The sequence below is a fragment of the Epinephelus fuscoguttatus genome, linkage group LG14 (assembly GCF_011397635.1).
Source record: "Epinephelus fuscoguttatus linkage group LG14, E.fuscoguttatus.final_Chr_v1".
In the NCBI taxonomy this organism is placed as follows: domain Eukaryota; kingdom Metazoa; phylum Chordata; class Actinopteri; order Perciformes; family Serranidae; genus Epinephelus; species Epinephelus fuscoguttatus.
In genome coordinates this window covers 8,203,984-8,221,735 of record NC_064765.1, presented here as the reverse complement: position 1 = coordinate 8,221,735, position 17,752 = coordinate 8,203,984, and the positions used below count along the sequence as shown (strand labels likewise).

General features: G+C 40.4%; 1 protein-coding gene across 1 annotated transcript in view; it reads right to left on the bottom strand.

Annotated features, from left to right (window-relative positions):
- The window catches only part of paplna (papilin a, proteoglycan-like sulfated glycoprotein), a 31,967-nt gene extending 18,028 nt beyond the window's left edge, over positions 1 to 13,939 (bottom strand). Inside the window, 10 exon segments of the mRNA XM_049596456.1 lie at positions 53 to 176; positions 1,687 to 1,817; positions 1,959 to 2,061; positions 2,308 to 2,368; positions 6,378 to 6,481; positions 8,180 to 8,242; positions 13,628 to 13,763; positions 13,765 to 13,857; positions 13,859 to 13,893; positions 13,895 to 13,939. Of these exon segments, the coding sequence (XP_049452413.1) occupies positions 53 to 176; positions 1,687 to 1,817; positions 1,959 to 2,061; positions 2,308 to 2,368; positions 6,378 to 6,481; positions 8,180 to 8,242; positions 13,628 to 13,763; positions 13,765 to 13,857; positions 13,859 to 13,893; positions 13,895 to 13,933 (889 nt within the window). The 5' untranslated portion in view covers positions 13,934 to 13,939.
- Between the last annotated feature and the right edge of the window lie 3,813 nt (positions 13,940 to 17,752).

The following is a 17,752-nucleotide window of genomic DNA, read 5'->3' as shown; positions in this document are numbered from 1 at the left end:
ATGAATGTGATGACAGAAAACATCTGTTGGTTAAAAACGTGCAGCAGCGTACCAGTTGGCAGATCGCGGAGAGAGAAGCTGTTCTTGACCTGGTAGCACGACTGTCCGTTCCCCCCACACTGCAGGCAGGGGTCCTCCTGCTGAGGGGACTCCAGCATGTTGTCACAGCCCAGACGCTGGAGAAGAAGAGGAAACAGCAGAATATTTCATATGTGGAAAGTTGATTGGTGCCAGAATTTTGTAGAGATATGGGGCTGATATCGGCCTTTCTGAGAGTGTCATTTTTGTTGTCTGCTGCAGATACACCAAACTTTCTAAACAGCTTGTGTCTCCTAAGAGTTTAAGTAGTCTTTTGTTCCACTTTAGAGCCAAAGACAACAGAGTTTTATTGTGATTTTAGTGTGCAGTGATGACCTAAAGGCTGTCTGCAGTCACATCAATGCAAATATTTTAAGAAATTCAGACTAGATGTGCTGTCTTTGAAACCCAACAGCTGTGGCCTTATATGCATGGTAATGATAGTATACACATAATGTTTTTTAAAGTCAAAGGTGGCTGAGCAAAAAATATAAACACAAAAATAAAATTTGCACGTAAAAAATGTGCTGCGTCAACTTCACTACATAAACCCTGAAAAAGTCCAGTCACAGAATTGCTGCTTCAGCATCCAAACCAAACCAAAACGAGACCTGATTTAACAAGGTGTGAGAGCAGAGAACATCTGTGGGAACACAATTATTCTGTGAAAGCAGGAATCTAGGAACCAATCTGCTGGAAGTGGAGGTTATATAAGTGAAGGTTTAGAAAGTTAAGGCCCAAAAATAAGAACTAAGAAGAGAGTGGAGGTTTGGATGGCCGCTCCCCATAGACGAGGCGATAAAGACATGATGTCAGAGGTTAAATAGAGGAGGTGTTTCATGAGGAAAAGGTCGCTGCGATAATTACATGAGAACAGAATGAGAGCAGAACAAGTGTTTGATATTACCACATAGTGAAACTAATCTTTCCTCCTGCTGCTCACTGTGTCCACTCTGATTAACGGAGTGATGCTGTAAAACAAATGAACCTCGGAGGTGTTTTATTCCTCTGGCTTTGATTTATTTACAGAAAAAAGGTGGGAGGACATAGTAATTATGTCATGAGATCAAATCTGCACCTACGATTAGAAAACTGGTTGTATTTCTTTTTTTTTTCCTCAAACAAAGCTCTACTGTCACGTCATAATTTAACATGCTTTACTTCATCTCAGCATTTGATAAATGTTGCAGTACAAACAGTTTTATCTGAGCAGCTACCTGCAGGGCAGAGGGCAGCATCAGACACAGAGCAGAGCATTATACATGTAATCAAAGTTATGTACATTATAGGCCTAATATTCAATAATTTTAAGAAAAAAAAGAAAAACTTGCAAATTTGCTGATTTGCTGATTTAATAATTATATCACTGATCATGGGTCATGCAAAAGAAACCCCCAATGGCAATGCGTGCTGCGCAATGGTGGAGGAAGTAAAGTAGGAAAGATATTTTTTCCCAGATTGAGTAGATTTGATTTTGGAAAGCACACATGTAAAAACTTCCTCTCTGCTTCGCTGACTTTTATCACCTCTCTTAATGTATAATTTCATCTGAACTTGTGTGTGTATTTATGTGTGTGTGTGAGTGTGTTCATTTCCTGTGCAGCCCACCTTGCAGACTCCCTCCACACAAACGTCCCTGCGTCCTGGGTGACAGGGCGTACCATCGACCACAGAGCTGCGGTGACGATAGAAAAAGTTTTCTCCTCTTGGAATGCAGTTCAGCTCACAGGGGTTCTCAGCTGTCAGAGACATAAAAGTCATTTTACGATAAAGGTGATTTGACCTTAGAACTTTAGTATGTTTATATGTATTTCAGCAGGTTTAATGACAATTAAATGTTCCTGCAAATCCTAAACCAGTGCTTTAACTTTGCTCCTGACCTCCATAATAAGGGAGCCACTTGTAGAGTTTTCCCTGGAAGTCAGTCCCATCAAACGCGGAGCACTGCTCCTCACGGAAATCCTTGGATCCCTCGGGACAGTCCTGAGTGGAACAACGGGACACAGTGGAAACTTATAAATATTCACAAAGTGAAACATCCTATTAACAAATACAGTCTAAATATTGCAAACTTCAATTTGATGGTAGTTGACATTCATCCCTGTTACAGCTAGTTTAGAGATTTATCAAAGGCATAAATGTGTTTTTGTACATTGTACATTTTAAAATGTTGAAGACAAAGAGCTTAAAGTTTTGAAAACTGAAGTTGATTCAGGTCTGTTTGTTCACCTGGATGTTGCAGGTGCGGTAAGACTTCTCTGGTCCAACACAGTTGTGTCCTCCGTCAGCCCTATATAGAGAAGATGAAGCATCAATATGAGACAACTATTTTCTTTCAGAAGGAAGTGTGCATCTACTCATGGACAAGAGGCTCATGCTCATGACAGTGCAAGATGTAAACATTGATGGCGTCCTTCTTGGCTGAGCTGTAATGTTAGCTAGCTCAGTGGTGCTAGGTGAGCTAGCAGCAGATGCACGTCTTCACCTGCGTGGTGATTCAGTTGACGGGTGTCGTTTGGTAGAAAGGAAATAGTTTCTACACGAAACTGCTCACAACAAGGTCTGTGGATTATGTTACGAAAGCTGGGTGCCATCTAGTTCTGTTACATTGGAGAGAAGACAGACATCTCTACAGCTGATATCTCCAACACTCTGCAACTCACACCAAAACAATCTAGACTGATAAATAGCACTACAGGTAAGCGGGAAAATATGTGTTTTTTATTTGGGAGTGAACTGTCCCTTTAAATCACAGGGATGAAGTTGTTTATTTCAAGGCTGAACAGGGGCAACATGTGATGTATCTGCTTTATCTTCATGAAGCTACAGGAGCTGACTCTCTGCATCAAATACGTTTTATATGATGTATTAATCCACTCAGTTTTACAGGGGGACTCCAGTGATGTCATATTGCACTTAAATAAAGTTCATTTTTAGGCCCAGACACACCAAACAGGTATCAAAGAACAAGTGGCAACACAGACTGACTGTTGCATCGCCTCATGTCGCCTGTGTCTCGGCCTTAAGTGCGCTTAAACACAACACAAGACTACAGCCGACAGCCAACTATTGGTGGCATCTTTGACACTGTTTCAAAATGCTGAATCTGCCAAAAATCAGGCAACAAGGGCCATCAAGGGCTAACAGTGTGGGATACCTTACAAAACCTAAGGCAACAGATGCCGACCAATGGCCCACTGTCAGCTTGGTGTGTCAAAGCCCTGAGGGATTTTCTTTAAAAGGATGGTCAAAAGTTAAGAAGAATTATTGGGACTTCTATTCTCTACTATGGGAAAAGCTCTAAAAATGCTGGACCCTACATTTCCCATATGCATAAGCACATGCAGTGAACAGCAGCAGCGACCCACCGTCCAACACCGGCACACTGTGAGGACAGAAACAGAGGGCTCAACGGGGATGGAGCACCTGCAAGCGAACATGCCGTCTGCAGTCATTATGACTTGACCAGAAGACTTCACCACAAGCTGACTGGCTGTATAAACAGGTGGCGAGCTTTATGTTCTAAAACCAGCCGCCGGCGATTTGACCATCTGAGTTGCAGGTGACACCATCAGCCAGCTTTCGTCAAGCTCAGACGGTCAGTTCACACCGCTGCAACTTTTCTCTGCAACGCTCTAAAACAGTTTTGTCTTGCTGCGAATCTTTGGTCTGAACTGGGCTCTATATATGCAACAGGATAGTAGCTTTCATTTTAGAGCATCTGCCTCCTAAACCTCAACACCTTATAACTCAAACTTTCTATGTTGTTGTTGCTTTAAATGTCTTTAATTCTAAGTCCAAACTGAGACAACCTTGGTGACATGAGCAGGGTTATTTTTTTTAAGACTTCAAGACGAGTGAACTTAACGTCATGTGTAAAATCTGGGGAGTGCCCCTTTAAGTTAAATATATGTTCTTTTCTTTAGATTTATCGGTGCTGTAAAAAATCCCCTTTTGCATGTTTTCTGACTGAAGTTCCATTAAAACTTTAACAGTCATCATTGTGACACAGAAACAGTTAATGACTAGGTAAAGCTGCGGCACACGTATGCAAATACAGTTCAGACTGTCTTAATAATAAGTTCCAGCTCTGACATTAAGCAGCATTCCTCTTTAATCTGCGCCTGTAATAAAAAAACGAGGTCTCAGCAGCTGGAGCAGCCTTGACATCGTCGCTGCTCAGCCCAAATCTCAAAAACATCCGTCGGTGAACCGTGAGACAGCAGAACGTTTCGCCACCCTCCCTCCCTTCCAGCCATGCTGATAACTCATGATTAAGTCACCTCCAAAAGTACCTGCCCTTAAGCTTCAAAAACAAGACACGCTCCTGTCAGCACGCCAAAACTGAAACTAAAACATGTCCGAACACTCAGTCACAACATCCAGCCTTCAACTTTTCACCTGGGAGTGGAAAATAAATATTTGGATCATCAAACACTGCTTTTGACTTATATATTATTGATCGCAGAAAGGTAAAATAGATTATAGCCCATGAGGTCAGGTAATTTCATACTGAAATAAATGATGGGCAAACGGGGAGTTCCTGCAAAGCACCCAATGAGTCAACAGCACTCTAATCATAGTATTTAAAGGTGTGATTCTGGCAGACAAGATATGACAGAGTTCATCCAACGCGGCAGCAGTGGGCAGGACGTCTTCCCTGTTATTCATTACTCAGCTGAGGAGGGGAAACAGACTCATTTACAGACAATCTGACTCACTGACTGACTGCACGGACATGTTGGAAACAGCATCTCAGACGGATCAATGGGAAAATGCCAAATATCACAAATCAGGACAAAACTAACCTTTCCTGAAGTTCACCTTCCCGTGAATGTAACAAAATATCAAACGAGGTGAATCAGAAAACTGTTCGGACATGTTAACGTTAACGCTCATCACTGACATGTTCTGCCTGGTGGGCATTAAAAATCGAACTCGTCCTTTTTATCAAGTTATTGCTCAATAACTGAGACACACCTTCACTCCGCAGTAACTGTAAACACAGCTCATGAATGACAGATTAATTGTTTTGAATATTGCAGATCACATGCTGCGGTATATTGAGTTAGACTGAAAGTTCAGGAGGAAATTACAGCAGCAGTGAAATTTGATGGGAGGTTGCGTTCTGCACTTGTACTTGGAGGTAGAAAAACAGCTCAGACGTATTATCAACTTTAAACTCCTATTATTTCATAAGGAAATATTATCCTCTTTACCATTACATTTACCTGATATATATAGTTAGTGCTGACTTTACAGAGTCAGATTAAACCTTTAAAACACAACACATTTTTAAAGAATAAACCATAAGCTCCAAACCTTTTTGGCTTGTGACCTCTACCTAAGAGATAAGGGTCTTGTTTGAGTCTCCTGTCACATGTCAGGTGTTTATTAGTTGTAAGCAGCTCCATAAAATGGAGACTCACCCTTTAATCTTCTCTAATTGTTTCATATGAAGAGGTTAAAATGTGCAACAAAAGCACAAAAAAAAAATTAAAGAAAAATCCCAAAAACGAACTTTTTTTTCTAAATCTTTTCAGTCCAATCAATCAACTTTGATCCCTCAGATTTAATTTCAATCCGTCCCATCTGACACAGTTTTTTTCTGCAGAATAAGTCCTTATACTTCTGATACTTTAAGTAGATTTGTCTCCTTATACTTTCATCCTTTTAGTTAAGCAGGATTTTGAACGACACGACTTCGCACCTGATGAATGGAGTTCACTTTATGAGTTACATGAGGCAACATGCCGGCTGGATTCCAGCAATACGAAGTCATTTACAGTGAAAGCTGGCACCAACACTCTGTCATGTTTAGTCAGATGCTCAGTGAGAGAAGCAGCTTTACAAACCAGACTAAAAATGGACAGAAAACCATAAAGACATGTGCAGCAGAGTGAACTGATGTTGTTTTTTTAAACCACCTCTGAAGTCTTTTTAGCCAAAAAAGGGCAGCTAGAAATATTCGTTTTCATCCGCTCCTCTTCAGCAGCCAACACCCAGGAAAGAGAAGTCCTTTTAATGTTAACGGACCCCTCCCTGCAGTCTGTTTGGATGTAAGACAAGCCCACGTCCTCGTGACTTCAAGGCATTCTTTTACAATCAAGATATAGTCTGTGCCCATGAACCTCACAATTAGCTTTATTCATACAGGAGGGAGAAAAAAAGACCTGTGTGTGTATTCAGGGCCTCACAATGAGCTGAGCGTGACAAAGACACGCTGACTGTGACTTCATGTGTTTATACAGGCTTGTTTAAGCATTAAAGATAGATACATATGCAGACAGGTGACGTACCTGTGTGTGATACAGCGTCTGGTTCTCATGGTCACACCGCCACCACAGCTCCGGCTGCATTCTCCGTAAGGACCCCACGTGTCCCAGCGATCCACACTGGGCACCTGAACACAACACAGCAGTTTGTACATGTAATGCAGTGTGATAAAACAACAACATTCACCTTTGTTAGAATGGTTTTTCTTTGCTTTCAGACCAAATCTCATTAAATTTCAAAGTTAATTCTTGGCCAGTGTTTGTTGTCACGTTCAAGAATGAAGTTTGAAACTAGCCAACATGGATGAAAAATCATTAAAGTGGTCAGAAGTCTAAACATCTACTGGGCAAACTCAATTTGTTGAAAGTCTTGAGGTGAAACAGTTTTGCCGACCAAATCTAACAAATTATATTATTATACATATGTTCTGTGACTGTTGCGCAGAAAGATTAAAAGGAATCCTTGTTTTTTTCAACCCAAATCTATTTTTCCATGTTTTTGTGTCTAAGCGACAAATGAAGACCATAATCTTTTAAATTAGTCCAGTACTGACAACGCAGTCTCACTCTTTAGTCGTCCAAATCTGGCACTTGGGCAGTGACTTCGCCGTGTCAGACACCAACGATAAAATGCAGCGGGTTGCAGTTATACTTTAACAGCCCCTGGTGCCATTAGAGGGAAACGCAGGGGACAAGAACAATAGTTAAGGCAGCAAACTCCAAGTGGGGCAGAGGGGAGGGGTGGTGGATGGGTCCAACAAATACCGACTTTCACCCGAGAGAGCGGTATTCCTGTCCTTTAGCATCGACATGATACGTGGCTGGCTGCCGTTATAGGTTAATGGCACTCTGTGTGTCAGAAGGAAATGCAGTGGGACAAGGACGAAAGTTAAGGCGGCGAAAGTTCAGAGTTTAAGACTCTAAAGCCAAACCCTGTTCTTTTGTCCTGAACTTAACCACGTGTTTTTGTTGTTGAAGGAAAAAAAACTGCAATTTGTAGTGCTTTTATTTTGAAAAAACTGTATGTAAACGTTAAATTTCCTGTGAAAACAGAAGTGTATTTTGAAAGAAGAAATTGCATGTTGCAGGCAGAACTTGACAAGGCGTGCCAGAATGTCAACAACCAACGAACACACAAATGTATCTGTATGTGAGAAAGTCCATGACCGAATGTCGATATGTGACGAGGTCGGAGTGACAGTGTGTTGGTATGGAGAGAGTGCTGCAGCCAGGAGTGGCGGAACGGTCTGCGATGTAACTAAGTGTTTGTTTTTGCCACTGACATATTATGAGTATCTGACAACATTATGGAGAGGATCCCTACAGAGAAACAAAACGTTTTTCTTTACCTTTTACTGATCCGGTCAGTTCGTTGAATGTGTATTTGTGAATTTGTAACCAAGTCTCGCTCAAGGAGAAGTCTCATTCTGAAATCTCGCGGACTTTTCAACATTGTTGAATCAAATAAATTCTTTGAAATCTACTGATTAATGCTGCTAAAATCAATCAAAATCAAGATATTGCTGGAAAACAATGTGTTGTTTCATTCACACACAAAAAAATATTCAGTTTACAATAATATTCATCAGTATACGTCTTCATTTTTGGCATTTCTGCTTGAACAAAAGATTTAATCAGTTATCAAAATAGTTAATCATATTTTGATCAACTATCGATTATTTCACTAATTGTTGCAGCTCTACATAACACCAAAAACAGTGTATAAACTGCACCGCTTTATGTTTCCAAAAACAGTTGGGTGTCTTAGGTTTTGGCTGTCGATGTTAGTGCATTTTCGTTTTCAGTTTGATCCAGTGGGAGTTTACCATGAGCGCTGGAGCCAAGAGCAGCTGAAGGATTACCAGAGGCAGGAGCATCTTCATTGTTCCCTGGAAGAGGAAAAAAAAGAGGAGAGTTAGTCACTGTGACTAATGGAGATCATTACACATTGAGCAACTTTTTCGGAAACAAGCCAGGGCAGCGAGAGTGCAGGCTGTGACTGATGTGTGAAACATGCCAACCACACATTTGCACACACACACACACACACACACACACACACACACACACGCTCAACAGGATGCATGAGGGCAGAAAGGCACTTCGTCTTATCAGATCCAACAACAGTAAATACAAAATAATAAAAGACAAAGATCAGCTTCAGTTTTTGGCCGCCAGTCTGCACAGATCCCTTCTGTTGCCCCGCAGTGCTTCCTGAAATATTTCCAAGTAAATAAATCAGCTATAAATCAGTGTGTGGTAATGATTTTGTTTAAGCAGATCATCACACTGAACCTACACGCTGATAAATGATGCGGCAGCGTGTTCTGTGGTTTGGTTTGCAGCCGCCAACCACAGCTGATTATCGGCATCTGCATCTGTGGGTCTGGTTTATGTCTGACGAAAAACCTCGAAGTTTTGGGAGGGGGAATGTACATTTGGCTGTTTCTCTTTTCAATCAACAGTGGAGAAAGTAATTTAGAGGTGACATAATCAGTCAAATAAGCAATTAGATGATCAACATATATTCATCAGGAGCTATTTTGAACATTTATTCACAATTTTTCCTCTTCTTAGTAATGCTTTTGAACAAAAACGCCAAACAATGACCAGCCTCAGTGTCTTAAACTTTAATGTATGTTGGTTTTCTCAGTCTTCTGTCACCATGCACTTAAAGAGAAGGTAATTTTTAATAATTTAGCATCACATTTTCAGTATTTTCTGGCATTTTGTCAACTAAATGATTAATCGATAATGAAAAGTAATTAGTTAGTTAGCTGCAGCCTTAAAAGTCACTAAAATTGAAGATATGTGGATTTCATCTTCCTTCGAAGATAACACAGCATGTATGATAAGGCCTAATGACAGGGTGGAGCAGGGCTACAGCCTGAATATTTTCTCAACAGCCCCAAATCTTTTAGGTTTTTAAAATACCTTCAACATTCAGATAATCTCAGTCCCTCCACAATTTTGCGGCTGTTTTGGGGATTACTGCATCCTGAAATACCTGATTTCATGCAGGTTTTTTTAAAAATAGCGATGCATGTTACAATGCTTTAAGGTTTTGCTGACGATCAGCTGTTGATGCTGTTCAATACAGCGCTGAAGGACCATTTCCGTGTGCCGCTTTCCTTCTGCTATCTCTGCCCGCTTAGCGCAAGCTAACACAGCACGACGTGATCTCATCGCTACTTGTCGGGTAGCCCCTGCGTTCGAGGATAACCTCTGACACCTAGTAGTTAATCTCACACCAACACTGAAAAAGCTTGACTCTGTTATTAATCCTGTTAATAACCATTCTGTAACGTTAGCTGTGTGATGCTAACAGTTAGCTCTGTCACTGTGTGTTTGCGACTGTGTGTGGAGCTCACACTTCTGCAGCAGTGGTCTCACGATAAACAGAGAGAGAGAGAGCGGGGCAAAGAGGCTCTGAGCAAATCAATACACTGCACACAGACCTACAATGAAATGAGATTTAAATGGTCAAATGTGGAGTAAAGCTGCGGTGATTGGAAAATTACAAGGTCATGCAGGGATCGGTGTTAATTGTTGTGATCACAACATCCTGGAGGGGCTGTAGGAGCCATAATGTGTATTTAACCCTTGCTGTTTATTATTTGTGAGGCTGCAAACATTCTTTTGGTCACTTTCATTTCCAGTTGTAATTGGCACAGGTGTGGTTACACATTATTTTACCCGTTCATTCACAGCCATGGTGGTTTTAAGACAAAGAGGGTGAGTTTTGGCTCTGATACTTTCTATTGACCGTTATCACATAACGTTACTGCAGTCACATAATCACATCAGTGATAGTTCATCTCATTTTGCCTTAGTGGTTCAATTGTCATGAAACACATTGTTGGACTTAAGCATGGACTTCTTTCAACGAGTCACACTCAGACTCTTGGTGGCTTTTTTCATTGATAGTAGTCACTACAGGGCACTGACATATGACCATGATGTTTATCCTACTGTGTTACTCCCCAAAGAAATCTCATATAATCAAGCAAATATTCATCTTTTGGCCTGATGTTCAAATCAGAGTGTTGAAGGCCACATTGACTCTGCATTGTCGGGGATCCTTGATTTACAGTGTCACAAAAACAGGTTTTAACATTAGTAATGCTGCTTACTTCAAACTCCCACGCTACCTGTGTTATGTAACTTAAAAACAGTAACATCAGACAGTTTCTGACTTGAAAATAAGTCATCCTCAATATTTCTAATGTTCCAGTTTCAGAGTGATGAAGACAGTTGGACAATGATTAGATAGAAAATAGGATGTGGGCGCTACAGGATGATTTTCTTCCTTGGCAACTATCATGTTTTCCTTGATTGATGCACAGATAAGTAGGTGTTCTATAATCTCAAATGCCTTGAAATATAGCGCACATAGCTGGCATAAATGAGAAAAAAAAAATCTTCCTGTGGGAGCATGCCCCCTCGGTTTGGGCTGAGCTTCGAATGTTTACAGTGTCTGACTCCTCCTCTGCTTCTATGGTGCTGACAGGTATCTTCATCAGTACTTTTTAAAGCCTCAAGCTGTGAGACCTCTAGCACTTTAAACAGCAGCCTTATCATTTCCCGCTGCTGTCTCATCACTTAATTGCTTAACTGAGCTAAAAATGTCTCCTTTGTTGCTTGTGGAGGGGCTGTTTGTTTGTTTTTTCCAGGGCAAACGGAGGGTTTCTTGCCCCCCTGAGAGAGAGGGAGAGAGAAGGGGGGGGGGGGGGTGTTGGCTGGAGCTGCCAAGCCACCTCTGACCCCGTCTGCCATGACGACCAAGTGCCCCGGCAGTGAGGGCATCCTCCATGAACGCCCCACAGGCGACAAGTCAGAGGGATGGTTATGTCAGAGCGCAGAGGAGACAGGCAGTCAGCATGTCTGATGTGTCTCAAACACAAAATCTCACTGAAACAAACACCCGAAATTGAGCAACAATGGTGTCATCGGCCCTGGGCAGTGGTGGTGGTAATCTACTGTCTGGGCCAACAGCATTCATTTACATCTCATTAACACTGCACAGTAAACCCACATCTAATGACCAGAGCTGCCTCAAACATTAATTCCATTACTAATGAATCTGCTGGCTGGTTTTTAACATTATAAATGAATCCTTAAGTCTATAAAATATTGGAAAATTGGGATAAATGTCTTAACAGGTTTCCAGAACTCTCTTCAAACTGCTTTTTTTGTGTGAACAAAATGAAAAGATATTAAATACACAATTATATAGAACAGCAAATCCTTAAGTTTGAGAAACTGGAATCATTTTCAGAAACATTTTTGCTTGATAAAGGACTTTAAATAATAAACTGAATGCACAAATTGTTTATTTAATGTCCATCAACAAATCCATTAATTGTCTGATCTATCAGCAGCACTGTAGCCTTATTGAATTACCTTAAAGCAGTAGTGAGTAAGATTTCTGAGGGATTTAGTGGCATCTAGTGGTGAGGACTGCAGTTTGCAACTAGCTGAAACTTCTCCCAGTTAGAATTTCTACAGTGCTGAGAGGTTTTTCCCTGGAGAATTATTCGTAGAGGTCTCTTCCTCTCCAAAATAATTGCACCAGGTGATTTAAAACAGTAAAAACACTGAATAAAGCAGTTTCACATTACAAATCAGTGTTTCTCCAATGTTTTAGCCCATCACCTGCAAATGTTTGTTCACCTTTTCTCTCTGATAATTTAAGAATCAGACGTTCAGGAGGCTTTTACCAGGAGACAAATTATTCTTAGAGTACCCTTCCTCTCCAAAAGAAATTGATTCAGTAATTCAAACCAGTAAAAATACTGAATAAAGCAGTTTCACATTACAACTCAATGTTTCTCTAACTTTGTTCTAGCATAACACGTGCAAATGTGCGCTCACCTTTTTCCTCCGATAACTTAAGATCCAGATGTTCGGGAGGTTTTTAGTGGGAACTGATTTATCTGCAAAGGTCTCTTCTTACCCAAAACAAAAAAACAGTGATTTAAACTGTAAAAAATACTGAATAAAACAGTTTCATGTTGAAAAAAAAACAAACCGTTTTTCTGATGCTCTCATCACGGAGGGGCTGCTAGCTACAGTGTCCGATGTAAAAAAGCAAAAATGCAAAAAGGCAAATGGCCCTATCCAGAGCCAGTGTTTGGTTTGTCTGTTCTGGGCCACTGTAGAAACATGGCAGTGCAACATGGCGATCCCTATAGACAAGGACCTGCTCCCTATGTAGGTATAAACTGCTCATTCTAAGGTAATGAAAACACAGCGATTCTTATTTTTTGGTGATTCTACACTAAAGAAAACATTGTTATCATATCATATTCCATTTCTGCCAATATATCCCTCTAAATCGCACTGGATCTTTAAATGTAATGAATAATAAAATGGAGGTGACGATTCTTTAGTTGAGATAAAAATCAATGAAAGTCTTCAACTAAAGTGATGTTAAAAAGACACTAAAAATCGACTGAGCTCATACTGCAGTCATGTTAAAGTCAGCGTATACCCAGAATACTTCAAGGAAACATTTTCAAAGCATCACCCTGAGCAATAAACCCCAATCAAAGCCACCAGCACATCATATCTGAAACCAACAAATGTTTGCCTTATTTTGCCAGATAAATGACTTAAATTAATAACCACCTTTAACAATGAATCCATCCTTTCAGTTCACATGATACTCTTCATCCTGAGTACAATCAACCATTAAAAACGTTCTTTGTGAGACTCCTGCATTAGTCACTTTTTATTGTACCAACTCATAAAGCCTTTAGCCTCAGGCTGTAAACTTTAATCCAGCCAAATTAACAATTATTATTAGGCTGTCAGAGAGGGCAAGCAGTGTCTTGTGTTCTGTACACTGGCACCTGGTCAGTCCAGGAAATCGTCATTTAAAAATATATTAAATTTATACAAAGATTCAGTAATAAATCGACTGTATTGTCTGATTTATTGTCTCTATGGGCTCCACATTTTGGTTTATTGTGACTTCATTAAACTTGGAGACCTTCGTTGGCATCACTGTTTGCGTTGTATCCCTTTATTTACACTATTACTTTTGTTATTTCTTGTAAAATAAATTAAAATCTGAACTATAAGGCAGTAAATCTATTTAAAAATCTTTCTTTTTGACCCTTCTCCCTGATTGAAACTTATTTTTCATCCCCTCTGATGAATATTTCTGTCCTCCAACGTGCCAAAACATATGACTCTTCCTTCCAAAAATCTGTCAATTAAAGTAAATCTGACATGAGGGTAATCCGTGATGAAACCATAAGGCTACTCACCCTGATCAGTGGCTTTAAACGCGGTTTCTTTGGGTCCCAAACCGCCGGTGGATCCTCTCGGAGGACCGTGCAGGGCGCAGCGGGACTGACAGCTGTTTTCTCTCCGCGAGCTTTGACTTGAAGTTGCGTCTGAAAAGAGCTGCGGTGTCCTGGATATATGAGGAGGGCTATCTGGCTGGAGCCCTTTGTCTGTCTCTCTCCCTGTCTGTCTCACTCTCTCTGTCTGTCTGTCCAACAGGAGACCGAGTAGAAGAAGGAGAAGAAGAAGAGAAAGTCCTGTCTGTTGAACCTCCTCCGCGGCGTCATCAGCGCGCTTTTTAACCCGCAGCTCCTCCACCTCCTCCTCCACCTCCTCCTCCTGACACAGATGAGGATCCTTTTTGCTCAGTCTGTAATTTCATCCTGTAAAAATAACAGTTAATCAACGTGTTCGTTTGTTGTATAGGTCCCTATAAGCAGAGCTATATCCTCCATGGGGTTTTCTTCCCACTTTGCTACATGTCATTATCATGCGCAATACCATATATGTAATACCAGGGTACTCATCCAAGTCATCTCCCTAAATGTTTGGGGTTCAATGTGAAAGGAAGGGTTATAATTTTTTTGCTGAAAATGGCCCCCAAATGTTACCTTTGTTAAAAGAGAACTTGACCGGATTGTATGTTGGGTGGGACTCAATATGATGATTTGACCTCTGAGCTTTTGTTGACACAGGGCTTTTTGTCCTTGTTGTTTCCTGGTTGTTCTGGTGGTGAAGAAAGTTGTTCGTTCGTTTGGCCGTAAACCAAAGTATTGGACAAAATGAAATCTTTACCTAATGATGGTGCTTCACGAAATGTTGGAGTAGCAACGTTTTTACAGTTCATCATGAGGGGACCATGAACATCTGTATCAAATTACACACCAAACCACCCACTAATTGTTGAGATATTTCATGAAAACCCAACACATTCTCACTCCGACTTCGTCACATATTGACGTTTGGTCATGGACCTTCCACATCCAGATACAATGTGCAAGGTACCCTGGGTGTGTTGGATGCTGACGTTCTGGGACACCGTGTCAAGTTCTGCCTGTTACATGCATTGTCTTTCAAAATACACTTCTGTTTTCATAGTAAATTTAATGTTTACATACAGTCTCTTTCAAAATAAAAGCACTACGTTGGTACAACACTGTAAATTGACGTTTTTCTTCCTTTAACATCAAAAACACATGGTTACATTTAGGGAAAAAGAACAAGGTTTGGCTTTATAATCTTATGGGACACAAACACCGCTCTCTCAGGTGAAAGTCGATATTTGTTGGACCCTTCCACCACAAGTCGGATCTCACCACCTTAACTTTCATCCTTGTCCCGCTGTATTTCCTCCTGATGCCACCGAGTGCCATTAAACTATAATGGCAACCGGCTATGTATCATGCCGACAATAAATGGCTCCGTTTTTTTGTTGGTTTCTGACGCCGCAAATCACTGCCAAAGCACTGGATTTCATCAAATACGGAGTGACACTGGGCTTGAAAACCAGAGATGTCAGCCTCATGGTTGGAGTCAGATGATCATCAAAGTCAGTAGGAGTCATCCTTTGGGGGCCATTAATGTTTGTACCAAATTTTATGACAATCAGTCCAATAGTTGTTGAGATATTTCAGTCTGAACCACAGTGGTGGACCAACAGTCAGGCACTGCAATCCCTGGAGCTATGCTGCTAACATAGCTAAAAATAATAATAACTTGGATTATCTTGAGTAACCAGGTTATGATTTCTGTAAAAAGGCATTGCTGTTGAATTTTGGGTGGTTTTTTTTTTTTGAGATTTTGGGGTGAACTGTCTCTTTATGTTAAGGCATCCACGTTTTTACAATTCATCATGAGGAGACCATGAACATGTGTACCAAATTTTATAGTAATCAATCCACTAGTTGCTGAAATATTTCATTGAAAACCAAAGATGTCAACTTCATGGTGGGATAACAGAAAAAGTTGGAAAGTCTGCAGGATTCATCCTCTGTGGACCATTAATATTTGTCCCAAAGTTTCATGCCAAAGTATCCACTAGTTCTTGAGATAATTCAGTCTGAAACAAAGTGGTCCACCAACATTCAGACGTTGCCATCCCTAGCGCCATGCTGTTAGCATGGCTACACATAACAATAACCTGGATCATCAAAGTTTCATCATGAAAGCATCAAAGTTTGTACAATTCATCATGAGGGGACCATGAATGTATGTACCAAATTTCACAGCAATCTATCTACTCGTGAGATATTTTGATCCCTAAAGGGAGAGTTGGCGGATCATCAACATCTATGGGATTCATCCTCTTCAGTTAAAAGCCCGGGCTTTTATTTGCTTAAATCACTGAAATCAACAGGCCTGTATTTGGGACAGGCATTTAATTTCTTTCACACAGAAGTGTTTTTCAGCAAAGACCAGGCAATACAATCAAAATGTTTATTTAAGTCGTATGAATATTACTTGTGTAACATATTACTAATGAATCATTCATTTGATCTAGCTCCAACAGACTGCAGCACTCGAGGATTACAACACTAGGCATACCGACACAACAAGACTTTATCCTGTTAAAACAATACTCACAACTTGGATTAATTTTCATGAAAAACTCTTTTGTCTTATTCGACCTGAGGACCCTTACGGACCAAAAAAATAGAATTATCTTAGAGAGTAATCAAATAATTGACACATAATTTGAGGTAGCCAGTAACTCGCTTTTACACATCTGAAGAACTTCTATAAAAAAAGAAGTGCTTGGGAACCAGACCAGGCATCTAATTAAGACAGGTGTTGATTTGTCAAAATGCGCAGCCACACTGGGCTTGTAAAAGGGACTGGGTGTTTAATTAGGACTAGGCTTTTAATTGAAGTTTTATGATGCCTAAATCAGATTCTGAATCTTTTTTTTTATCCTGAATTACAGCTATACTCTGAATATTGCACACAGTTTCTTTAAATGAATCCTTGAAGTTGATCTTTGATTTTGTGTTCTCAATATTTCAAAGACTAATCTCAAATACACAATGACTCTTTGATGACTCTGACAATTTGATTGCTATAGAATCCTAAATATGTGACAATTGCATGAGAACATCACAGAGAAGTGATTATATTTTAGGCTTTAAAGAGGAAACCACCATGGCCACTGCCAGAGCTGTGTTTAAACATCTGTCAGGACATGTTTACCCCTCCTCTCTCCTCTCTTTTGGGGGTGAGGTTTTTCTTAACAACCCAACTAGATTCTAAAAACAAAACTCCCAAAACTACTGAGATTGTGCAGCATTATGTAATTGTGGGTTCATATTTAAAACAGCACATCTTGGGTGTAATGTGTATTTGTCTTGAGCCAGCTCTCTACTGTTTCAGTCATTCATTCAGAAGAGGGCATGTGAAGCAGCTGGAGAGTCATGGTGGCTCCAAGATTTTTTTTTTCTTCACGTGAATAAACCAAAGAAAAACAGTTTTAATGCCAAATATGCCATCAAGTCCCACTCAAGCCACATGTTTGTTTATCTGGTTACACTGCAGGATCGTTCGTCATGTTTAGGCTAGACTGAATGACTCAGTCAGTGTACAGTAAATGTTTAAAGTCACATCACAGGTAACCAAAACCTTTCTACAGGGACGGAAAGTCCAAACTAGAATGCAGACTGGGAATCCACTCAGGCTTATATGAGTCTGAACACCACTTAAGTTCAATGGACCATCAAACACAAACTGATCTACCTCAAGCGGTACCATCTTAACCTTCCTATAGAAGGAATCAACTATTCATAGCTCCCAAAAACCAAAATGTCCATCCAGTGTATCTAAACAGCCTGTGCAGCATGATCCAAGTGGTTTGCAACACGTGCAGTTTATACCATTCTATATTTTCTGTGCAGTACACAGCGTTGCCTTTATTTAGCTGAGTTGTGAGAATAAAATGTTGGCAATTTACGATTATGCAAACCCTGCATATTACATTTCTACATTTCATATGTACTATGACGTAGCAAAGTTCTCATCAGGATGCAGACGGGTGGTGGATGGAGTGACTTGTTGAGACGGTGAAGAAGTGTGTTCCAGCTGTGTTTGTAGTGACTAAAGTGTCTATTTTTTTCATT